General features: G+C 46.4%; 1 protein-coding gene and 1 pseudogene across 2 annotated transcripts in view; both read right to left on the reverse strand.

Moving 5' to 3' along the window:
• The window catches only part of LOC126297689 (histidine decarboxylase), a 393,180-nt gene that overhangs the window by 23,757 nt on the left and 356,817 nt on the right, over window positions 1–12,606 (reverse strand). For both annotated transcript variants that reach the window (XM_049988805.1, XM_049988804.1), the window contains exon 15: window positions 3,522–3,677. In XM_049988805.1, coding sequence (XP_049844762.1) covers window positions 3,522–3,677 — 156 coding nt within the window. The remainder of the gene's footprint in view (window positions 1–3,521; window positions 3,678–12,606) is intronic.
• On the reverse strand, window positions 9,112–9,229 carry LOC126299723 (5S ribosomal RNA; annotated as a pseudogene).

A 12,606-nucleotide genomic window follows, 5' to 3' on the forward strand; every position in this document is an offset into this window, starting at 1 on the left:
AACGTGTTGACATGAGGAAAGTTTCCAACCGATTTCTCATACACAAACAGCAGTTGACCGGCGTTGCCTGGTGAAACGTTGTTGTGATGCCTCCTGTAAAGAGGAGAAATGCGTACCATCACGTTTCCGACTTTGATAAATGTCGGATTGTAGCTCATCGCGTTTGCGGTTTATCGTATCACGACATTGGTGCTCTCGTTGGTCGAGATCCAATGACTGTTAGCAGAAACTGGAATCGGAGGGTTCATGAGGGTAATACGGAACGCCCTGCTGCATCCCAACGGCCTCGTATCACTAGTAGTCGAGATGACAGGTATCTTATCGTCATGGCTGTAACAGATCGTGCAGCCACGTCTCGATCCCTGAGTCAACAGATGGGAACGTTTGCAAGACAACAACCATCTGCAAGAACAGTTCGGCGACGTTTGCAGCAGCATGGACTATCAGCTCGGAGACCATGCCTGCGGTTACCCTTGACGCTGCATCACAGCCAGGAGCGCATGCGACGATGTATTCAACGACGAACCTGGGTGCACTAATGGCAAAACGCCATTTTTTCGGATGAATCCAGGTTCTGTTTACAGCATCATGATGGTTGCATTCGTGTTTGGCGACATCGCGGTGAACGCACATTGGAAGCGTGTATCCGTCATCGCCATACTGGTGTATCACCCGGCGTGTAGTATGGGGTGCCATTGGTTACACGTCTCGGTCGGATTGACAGCACTTTGAAGAGTGGACGTTACATTTCAGATGTGTTACGACCCGTGGCTCTACCCTTCATTCGATCCCTGTGAAACCCTGCATTTCAGCAGGATAATGGACGACCGCATGTTGCAGGTCCTGTACGGGCCTTTCTGGATACAGAAAATGTTTGACTGCTGCCCTAGCCAGCACATACTCCATATCTCTCACCAACTGAAAACGTCTGGTCAATGGTGGCCGAGCAACTAGCTCGTCTCTATACGCCAGTCACTACTCTTGATGAGGTGTGGTATCGTGTTGAAGCTGCACGAGCAGCTGTACCTGTACACGCAATCCACGCTCTGTTTGACTCGATGCCCAGGCGTATGAAGCCCATTATTACGGCCAGAGGTGGTTGTTCTGGCCACTGATTTCTCAGGATCTATGCACACAGATTTCGTGAAAATGTAATCACATGTCAGTTCTAGTATAATATATTTGTTCAATGAATACCCATTTATCAAATGGTTCAAATGGCTCTGAGCACTATGACACTTAACTACTGTGGTCATCAGTCCCCTAGAACTTAGAACTACTTAAACCTAACTAACCTAAGGACATCACACACATCCATGCCCGACTCAGGATTCGAACCTGCGACCGCAGCAGTCCCGCGGTTCCGGACTGCGCGCCTAGAACCGCTAGACCACCGCGGCCGGCACCCATTTATCATCTGCATTTCTTATTGGTGTAGCAATTTTAATGACCAGTAGTGTACATTGAGTTGCTTCACTAGTCTGGGCAAATGGAGGTCTGACACGATGTTAGAGGTTTGTTCCATGACTCTTGTCACATGAGTGTATGACGAGAGTTATTCTACAGCCACGGCTGTACTGGTCAGATGAACTTTTAGAGATGTTTTGCAAATAAAACCTTACCGCCATTAACGAAACCTGGGAACCCAACTTGGACCTTTCACTAAGCCAAATGATAGCTGCCCAGGAAGGGTGGATCATCGCAGAGTAGTTGTAACAGCATATGAAACTGTACGAGGATGGTAGACAAATTGGCACTGGAGGCATATCAAAAAGTCTGGATTTTAAGGCAGGGATCAATCGTACTCGGCGGAAGCCAGCAATACTACTACTAAACCAGAGCTAATTTTTTAAGCTGCAAGTAATCTGCAGTAATTCCTGTGATATGTCAATGTGAATGGTTGCACACTTGTCTTAACTGGTTACTAATAATTTCACAGAAATTGCGAGCAGTCGCTGACCCCTCCTATTAATGTATAATCTGACGACTTTTCCACGTCCCTGAAGACTCCTCCGTGACTGGATCTGCAGAACACTACGTGTGAACGAATAAATGAATAATAAGTGAAAAAATAGAAGTTATTACTCCTGGAGCAAAAAAATGAGAGAACAGCAAATAAAAAAAATTGTTTGGAACAAATCACTGCAAGGAGTTGTCGAAAGCTAATCAGTCACGTAGGTGTGAAGTACAGTCTAAAATTCGTCTTGTCTCTTAAGACACTTTGTATTTTTGTTTGACACGACTAATAGCTTTAGCGTGGTGAAAACGCTGATACATGAGTGAGTGGTGGTGACAGGTCGTTGTGCCCAGGGCGAACACTGTTAACAATTACAAAGAGGTTTATTGATCTTGGTACACGGCAGGCATGCTCCTCCTTGCTGATTCTGACTGGGCCTACGAACGGGCAACGGCTTCCGGCGGCTGCTGCGCTGGCACCTCGTGCTGCTCAGGCCGGCAGCCTCTGTAGAGCACGGGTTTGAGGCCAGTGGCGCCTCGTGTCGTGCTGCGATGCCACCCCACTTGGGAGCCGGCCCCTCACCCTCAGCTCCCAACGCGACATTAGTGGCACCATTTGCGCTATTTGTATCAGCGTTGTGTGAGCCCGCTGGTCCCTCGTCCAGCTCTCGTCACTATAATGGTAAACGAAGGTACTGTACACAGCGTATGAACCGCTGCACTCGGGCAGGAGTCGACTGGCGGCTGGCTTTTATGTAGCTGAGTCCCGCTAGGGACACAGAGTCGGAGTTGGCAGGAGCAGACCACAAATCAGCAGGGCTGAGACACCAAGTCCCAAAAAGGACTTAGTGCATAAGGCAGGCACAGCCCAGTCTCGAACACATGCCTGCAGCTGGCGGATCCCCGAATGCTGAACTTCACACACACACACACACACACACACACACACACACACACACACACACACACACATGCGTGCGCGCGCGCACATACACAAACGCACACACAAATACATACACGATCAGATCACAGATACTTCAATAATTACACTCGGAAGTTTGGCAATAACATTCGATCTTTGGCAAAAACATTTGACAGTCAGCAACAGAAACCAAAACATTGCATTGAAACAATCGTTCAGTTCATAGTGCTGTGGAATGAGGGAAAAAGCCGAAAATTGGCACTCATAAGAAGAAGAACAACACCAAAAATGCAACAGGAGCGTAATATGTAAGAAACTATCCACGCAACCTGTAAGTACAGTTCAAAACATTACTACTTAATAGGAAATACCAACCACCAGAACTATTTATAACCTATAGGTACAGTAACAAAAATGTAAATTAAATAGCAAACATATGTACACATTCTAGGCCACTGATTATGCCTTACAGAATGTAATGGCGAAACGCGTATGGCACTAAAATTGTGTTTTATTCAGTTGCTGTCAGACGGTCTATAAGTAAAAATCGCTGACACAGTTTCCTTAGAGGGAAAGAGAAGAATTTAAAAATGCCCTCTAAGTGGGACATGTGGGAGGAGAGGGTTTGTGGTGGCAGCCTGACCTGAGTCGTCCTCCTCTGGCAGGTGGTCGCCGGCCGAGGGTTCTGAGTGCGGCCGCATGCCGCTGCGGCCCGCCAGCGAGTGCGCCATGTCGAGGCTGGAGTCCAGCGACAGCTGCTTGCCCGACACCATCATGCCTCGGATGCGCCGCCGCACAGCTGCTTCGCAGAGCAAACAATTACAATTTCTGGCTGCATTCCTCTACTAAAGGTACATTTACTAATCGTAAAATCTTTGCAAGCGGAGATTGTCGACAGAAGCAGTTTTACCGGTTCACCACAGATGGCGGTAAAGGCAGCAGCAGGCCAACAGCTAAGCCACTTGGCCGCAATGCGATATAATTACGGTCTACAAAAGGGAGCAGGCTGCAAGGGCAAGTTCCGCATAGACCGTATCTTCTCGACTTTTGTAACCACATCATAGCCGCTCCCATGGTGATCTCCAGAGGTGGCATCAGTTTACTGACTCCCTCTATGGTGATATAGTCCCAGTCCCACTGCACATCTGTCCTGAAAACAGTTCCACTCCTGATGTTATCCTCACCTCTCCTAACATCTTTGGGTACATTGCTGCAGCAGTCCTCGACCAAGTTATAAGTGTCTGTCTCCCTGTTCTACGCACCATCTCCTACAACATGCAGCCTACCGCGCACACACTCTTCCTGCCTCTCCCAAACACATCCAAGACTACTTCCGTACCAGCTGGTAAGCCTACAGGAATCCATTCCTACCCAACTCGGAAGCCACCCATTATCTTTCAGACACCCCAGTGACATCCAACATGCCGCCACCTTCCTACAACAGACCTTGTCAAATGTCGTTGCTCACCACGTTCTAACGAAGACCATCTACCCATACTATCCCACATTCCCTCCTCGTGCTCTCCTACACCTCTGTGAATCCCATCGGCTTTCTGATCCTCCCTGCAGACCCATGACTGTGGCAGCATTACACACCACCGACAACAGCGACGAGACAACTAAAATCTGGTGACTGCCAAGAAACTCCGTGTGCACAAATCTCAACGCCACACTTCCCATAAACCCTTCCAGGTACTGGAAAACATTTCACCACCTTATTCGCAACAACCCTGCTCCCTCTTATCTCCTCCAGCGTGATAATCACCTCCTCCACCAACAAACCAAGCAAAGCCAACCACTTTTCATCCTCCCTCTCTGACGCATTCACCATCCCAGATGACCCTCACTTCGACTACTCCTTATTCCCGACAGTCCATGAGCATACGAATACCTTCTTCTCGGCCCTCGCTCCTAGCTTCTAGTTCCTCGACAACATACTACAGACAGAACTCAATACTCCAATAACAACACAAGACATTAAGCAGGTACTCATAACAAAAGCAACACTGTTCCCAGTCACGACTACTAACATACAAATACCTGAAAGAATGCCCGCTTATCTTCCTAGAAATCATAGTCATCCTTTCTAATATAATCCTTCACATGTGTTTCTATCTTCAGCTATGGTAAACCTCTCCAAACCTCCTCTTCCTTAAACCTAAAAAATCTGCCACTGACGCCTCCTCCTACAGTCTCATCAGCCTTACCTTTGTGTTTAGTAAGGTTTTTGAGTCCATCTTATCCCGACGTTTCCATAAACACCTATAACAGCACCTACCCATTCCTGTCCATCAATGTGGCTTCTGTCACAATTTCTCCTGCGACGACAAACTCCTGTACCTTACTCCTCTCCTCTCCCACAAAATCAATATCCACAAATAGATCATTATTGTCTTTCATGATCTCGAAAAGTATATGACCATGTCTAGCATTCCAGGTCCCTCTTCAAGCTCCATACCTCCGCACATGACATAAAATAAGTCCGCCTCTTCGCATCTTTTCTCTCAAGCCACCCATCGTATATCACCATCAACAACACCGTCTCCCATATCTTCCATCCCGTGTGGTGTGCCCCAAGATTCTGTACTCTCAACTCTCCTGTATGTCATCTACACTACGAAATATGCCATAGCCTCCTCCTCCTGGTCATCTCCTCCAGTTTTCCGCTTACACTGCATCCCTCGCCCTCTAACCCACCCTTCAGAAATCGCAACGCTCCCCGCAGCTCCATCTCAGTCCGTTCACCTCCTCGTGCAACTAGTGGCTCTTCAAAATCAACCCCACTAAAATCCAGGCATTAATTATAGGCTGAACCACCCACCCGTACCCTCGAATTCTACCTTATCATTCACAACCGTCCTATCCAGTTAACTAACACACTAAAATACCCTGATTAACACATGGTCACAGACTAATATGGAAACTCCATCTACTAACTATTCAAGAGAAAGCCCACAATAGATTAAAATTACTGAAACTACTCACTGGCTGAATGTAGGGATTGTGCCCTTCTAAAATCCTCCACACCTATAAACCCCTGATCTAACCCATACTATGCTATGCAAATGTGGCATAGACTTCCACTCACCATCTTTTTATTATACTCTACAGATGCTCAAACGCCATGCACTCCACGTAGCCTTTCGGATTCATTTGCCCTTCCGCAACTATATCCTCTACCAACTTATAAAATTCTCTATCCTACCCTTCCATCTTGAACACCTCCGAATTTCTACGCTATCTGTAAATTCGACACTACCCACTGCCTAGTTTTTACCCTGCTCAATGACCCTGGTACCCTGCCACACTTCTACCACTGCATTTCCCCAATGCTATACCTCCACACTTTCTGTATCCTCTCCCAATGAAGCTTTAATTGCCTTCCCTCACCTAACCGTGAAATGTGCCCTGATATACACCCATCCTACCGGGCCTAAAAGAAACCACCCCACTTCTCTCAGTCAGGGCTCCCTTTCTCCACCTCCACGCACATCCTAAATCTCGGTTCGGAACAGCATCCTTCTTCACTCAACCGAATCCCTCCTCCAAATATCCGTCCACTCAAAAGCCCTCTTACACACTACTTGAACTGCTACATTCACACCATACCCCTCTCCCTGGCAGTATATGCCCACTCATCACATCACTTGTCTATGTCTGTTCCTTAATCGGCCAACACACCGGCTTTTTACTGTTTTTAACTTACCCAGCTGTCCGTCTCTCTTATATTTTGTGAAACATGCATTTGTCGTCTCATCTGTGTCAATATTTTAATTAATCAACAAATCCCCCTTTCATATTTTAAATGACGCAAGTGACAATCTGTCTTTTTATTTTATCGACTACCGTGTCCAGTTTTATAATATTTTTTAAACTTTTAGTCCCATATGGCTGAAGAGTGGCGACTTGTATCCGCTGACAGCCCCCACCGCGCCCAAATGGGTCAACGGGAATTAAATGAGAATAAACAAAAGACAAGAGGGTAAGCGAGTTTACAGCTATCCGCAAATGACAGAGCTAGAAGGAAGACTACGGACCTGTCAGCACGCCGCTGCCCGGAGTAAACAGGCGAGCCAGCCGCGCCGCCAAACTTCCTGCATCGACTCTCACGGACTCAAGCAGGCCGTCGCCGTGCACACAGGCCAGTTCCAGCGTCCGATTCCGTCTTGCCTCGCGAGAAGTCTCTACCGTTAGAAATGTACCACCAACTACGTACTCTCCTTGCAAACCAGACTGAGATAGCTTATTCATTTCTGTTTCAAAAATTAATCTGGCGCAGTACCAACCCTAAGCTGGTCCTTGTCAAATGTAAATTTTTATTTTTAATGAACATAAGTTGATTTTATCAATTTAATTGTAGCTCAGACACAGGAGCACACAACCTGAGCAGCTGTCTCGATGTACTGAATATCTGTCTTAGGCAAAAATGAGGACTTTGTGTCAGTCTTTCTGCCCTAGTTCGGGTTCAGCACTTTAAGGAGGTGAGCTGTGTGACAAACTTATTCCATGGCACAGGTGTGCACAGACGAAAGAGTTTTGCATGCAGAACAACAATGGTGTTCATCACAAATGATAAACTTTTTACTACAAGCCGGCCGCGGTGGCCGAGCGGTTCGAGGCGCTTCAATCCGGAGCCGCGCGACTGCTATGGTCGCAGGTCCGAATCCTGCCTCGGGCATGGATGTGTGTGATGTCCTTAGGTTAGGTAGGTTTAAGTAGTTCTAAGTTCTAGGTTACTGATGACATCAGATGTTGAGTCTCATAGTGCTCAGAGCCATTTTTTTTTTTTTTACAACAGAAGTATTTTATGTCAACAGTAATTTTATGTGCGTGTCTGGAGCAATCAGTTCAAAGTGAGCGTAATGAAGATCCAGACTAAAACAATGAGGAACCAAAGCCATCACACGGCAATAACTGCCACACTCTGGGCTCCCGCAACGTGTAACACGATTCTCGACTCCACATAATATTGTTCAGTTGTTGTAACGGTCCAACGGAGCCATGTTTGTTCCGCTGTAATCGGGGCAAGAGTTCAGTTGACCCTTGTGCTACAGCTCTACCATGGAAACCAGCAGAATGGTTTGGTCAGGATAGCTCTGCGACTTTGAACATGGACTACTCATTGGGTGTCACCTGGGTAACGAATCCGTCAAGGACATTTTAACCTTTCTAAAGCTGACAAAGTCAGCTGTAGATGATGTAATTGTGAAGTGGAAACGTGAAGGAGCAACCATAGCTAAACCAAGAACAGGTAGACCTCATATACTGACGGACTGGGTCCGTTGACCACTGTGCAGCGTGGTTGTAAGAAATAGCATGAAGTCAGTGGAAGGAATCAGTCGTGAGTTCCAAACTGCAACCAGCAGTCCAGCTTGCATAATGACTGTGTGTAGGGCGTTAAAAAGGGTGGAGTACAGTAGTCGAGCAGATCCCTGTAAGTCACACGTTTCTGTAGTCAATGCCAAGGGACACAAGTTTCTGTAGTCAATGCCAAGCGACGTTTGAGGTGGTGCAAAGCGCGACGCCCATCGACAGTGGATCAGTGGAAACGAGTGATTTAAAGTGACGAATCTCGCCATACCGTATGGCAATCCAAGTAAAAGGTTTGGGTTTGGTTCAAATGGCTCGGAGCACTATGGGACTTAACATCTGAGGTCATCAGTCCCCTAGACTTAGAACTACTTAAACCTAACTAACCTAAGGACATCACACACATCCATACCCAAGGCAGGATGAGAACCTGCGACCGCAGCGGTCCAGACTGAAGCGCCTAGAACCGCTCGGCCACTCCGGCCGAAGAAAAAGGGTTTGACACACATTACTTGTTTGTGATGTAGCTTCTATTCAGAGCTAGTGAAAAAAGGATGCAAGTATTTGTAACTCATCGTAAATTGAAAAGTATATTGTGCATGGATTGTTTCGAAACTGGTACAGTGGTGACGGGAGGTCAGGCCTCCTGGACAATGTCTGTCGACTAACTGCTGTGCCTGATCCTTCCTACACCGTCACTAAATTTCGGCTTGGAGAGGAATGCACTCCGTCTTCAGGCCTCGAGTGGCCTACCGGGACCATCCGACCGCCGTGTCATCCTCAGGGGAGGATGGAGATAGAAGGAGCGTGGGGTCAGCACACCGCTCTCCCGGTCGTTATGATGGTATTCTTGACCGAAGCCGCTACTATTCGGTCGAGTAGCTCCTCAAGTAGCATTACGGGGCTGAGTGCACCCCGAAAAACGGCAACAGCGCATGGCGGCCTGGATGGTCACCCATCCAAGTGCCGACCACGCCCGACAGCGCTTAACTTCGGTGATCCCACGGGAACCGGTGTATCCACTGCGGCAAGGCCGTTGCCTTTGGAGGGGAAGGTGGACAGATTACCTCTCTATCTCGGTTCTCACTCACCGCAGATATTACTTGTCCTTCAAGCAGCTCTTCAGTTATCCTTACAGCGCTGAGTGCACCATGGCCCTTTCCTCCCACCAAGAAAAATCCGTGGCCTTATCGGGAATCGTATGTGGATACTCCACGTGTCAATTGGAAACTGAAACAGCTAAGTTATGGAGGGGTTTGAGACAGTAAACAAACGGAATCATGGACTTATTCGTGAGTAACAAGCTACTGTCTACTTCCTGTTTATAGATCCATTTGGCAGATGCGCTACTAACTACAATGGATACCAGAAAAACTGTTGTGTAGGCAAGGTGCCCTTGTGTGATCCAGTGTTGTTTAGTGGATGACTGCTTATATACATCCTTGTGATATCTATCCGGGATATTTTTCCTTGGCAGAACATGAAAATCTGTATTTCAAAAGCTAAGCTGCGAAAACAAATGTCACACGGTCAGTGATGTGGTTCGGGAAGTGTGGTTTGCAGGAAAAGCAGATTCCAGGCTGAGATTCATTGTAAGAGCCCTAAGAAAGTGTGACTCATTCACTGCAGAAGTTGTTTACAAAACAATCGTTGAATTGAGAGTCACACGTCTGCTAACCTCACCATATAGAACTAATAAAGAAAGTAGAAAATATCCAAAGAAGAGTAGTACGTTTAGTCATGGGTTCATTCAGCAAGTAGGAAAGTGTGATGAAGGTGCTCATTGAACTCTATTGGTAGATGGAACGAGATAGACATTGTGCATCACGGAGAGGATGCACATAAAATTCCGAGAAAATGTATTCCAAGAAGAGTCATAACACACCTCTCGCGAAACGCCCATGGCGAGGAAATTAAAGAAATTCGAGCTCGTGAGTCTAGTAGGAAAACTGGGCGGGGATAACAGTGGTAAACTTGAACAGCACACCGTAAGGTGACTAGCACAGAACAGGTTTAGAAGTATGTAAAAGTCATAATCAAGATGACTCAATTCTGGTGAATACGATGTTTGCATCTAACTCTGAAAAGGATCATAAATGAAACAACTCATAAAATCATGAATAAACAAATTTTCCCACTGTGAAACGTACTGAATGAAACGAAAAGATTTGGAAAATAATGTGAAGTACCACTAAAATCGTGAGGAGGGGCCCTTTGGAATCGATAAGAGTGAATCATGCTGGAAATCCATATTAATAAATTCAGGATGGTATTCATAGCAGTTTGATATCATTCCTCACAAAGGTACTGTTACAATTATTTGAGTAATGTTGGTGAAGGATAACGAGCATTTAAATATTTTCCCAATACAAGCAACGATAATATTTTAATCCACTGATGAGAAGGCCAGGTATGATGTGTTGCCTCATTCTCGTACTGATCCAATAACTTTCGGTGTTTGTAGCAGTGCGATTGGATCCATTATCATCCAGGAGAATACAATACCCTATAAGGGACAATGGCAGCACCAATTCCACACGTTCGCTAACCTCGGATTACGGAAGTGATAGGGAAGTGTGACAGTCAGAAATCAGTAAAGTGCAATATCTCCATGTACTGCCATCAGTGCATCTAAACATCATGGCATGGAATCCACGTGGTCTTTATCCGAGTCCAAATAGCTTCATTAGACGTTGCTGCAGGGCGGTGACGAACGAGTTGCCGACCAACCATACTGTCCGTGGACAGCGTGACAGGCTATAGAAGCAGTTGTAACAGCCGTTCTTCTCCAAAACGATTGGACATTCTACGCCCCATATGGTTGGACTTGTGTTGTTGACACACGGCATGTACTGTTATCTGAAAGACGATCACTACTTGGGGCTTTAAGCCTAGCTGATGTGACAGTTGCTGCTTACATTGTCCTCGGTACCCATGAGTAGATGTCACATGATGCATCCATTGGTGCTCCAAACTGCTTGCATTTTTCCACAGCCTGATAAACAATATAGGTTATGTGGTTGCAGTCATAACGTTAGCGTGTGACACGTATGCGTTACTACTGGACAGGTCAGAGCGGGACTAGCCTGAGAACTCTGAGCAGGTCAGATAAAGCACTCGTTTGCCCATTTCAACCTGAGTTTGCAGTTTCTGGACAGTGAAAGCAGACACAGTAACTTACGTGGAGCAGTCCAACTCGCTGCCAGCCAGCTTACCCCTCGTGGGAAACGGAGATAACAATAACGAAAAACAAAAAAACACGAGTCACATATTGTCAATAGCCGTCGATTGCATATTATACAAATTGTACCGACAATGGTAGACTGCACCTGTCGAGCAAGTCACTGACTTCACTCTGTGGAAAATAGATACACGTATACATATATACAATATGCTTAAATACATATATAGACTCTAAGGCAAAAAAGGACGGACCAACCCGCACCAAGAAGGAATTATAGAATATGACGGAAATCGGTACAGGTGATGTACATGTAAGCCAAAAAAAAAAAAAAAAAAAAAAAAAGATTACAATTACAGAAAAAATGGATGATTTATTGATGAGAAACAGCTTCACAAATTGAACAAGTTAATAACGCACTGGTTCACCTCTGGCCTTTATACCAGCAGTTATTAGGCTTGACATTGATTGATAGAGGGATACGGTGGCAAATTCTGTCCAACTGGCACGTTAGTTTGTCAAAATCCTGAGATGGTTGGAGAGCCCTCCCCATAATCCTCCAAACGCCCTCAATTGAGGAGAGATCCGACGACCTTGGTGGCCAAGATAGGCAGTAGAAACTCACGCCGTATGCTAACAGGAATTATCTTGCTGAAATGTAAGTCCAGTGTTGCTTGCCCTGAAGAGCAACAAAACGGGACACAGAATATCGTCGAAGGAACCACTGTGCTGTAAGAGTGACGCGGATGACAAACAAAGGAGCCCAAACCATCACTCGCGGTTGTTGGGCAGTATGGCAGGCAACAGTCAGTTCAGTATCCCACCGCTGGACATCTGGGATCAGATCGAATAGGAAAGCATCTCCGATGACTATGCTACTCCGGCCAATGAGATTCCAAGCCGAAGACGTTTCTGGAGTCGTTCCAGTGACGGGATGCCACTCTTACTTTGGCCCGCCATACAACTTGCTAACCAAGGAGTAAGAGTCTCGGGTGGCATTTCATTTCATAGTTGGACTCCTTTGTTTTACATCCTCGGCACCCTTATAGCACAGTGGTACGTCGACGATATTCTACGCCCCGTTTTGTAGCCCTTCAAGGCAAACCATCCTGGGGTAATATTTTAGCAAGATGATGCCCGTCCGCACACAGCGAGAATCTGCTGCTTTTTTCCGTGCTTGCCAAACCCTATCTTGACTAGCAAGTTCGCCAGATTCCTCCCCAACTGAGAAAGTTGG

Source organism: Schistocerca gregaria, chromosome X (genome assembly GCF_023897955.1).
Source record: "Schistocerca gregaria isolate iqSchGreg1 chromosome X, iqSchGreg1.2, whole genome shotgun sequence".
NCBI classification, from domain to species: Eukaryota; Metazoa; Arthropoda; class Insecta; order Orthoptera; family Acrididae; genus Schistocerca; species Schistocerca gregaria.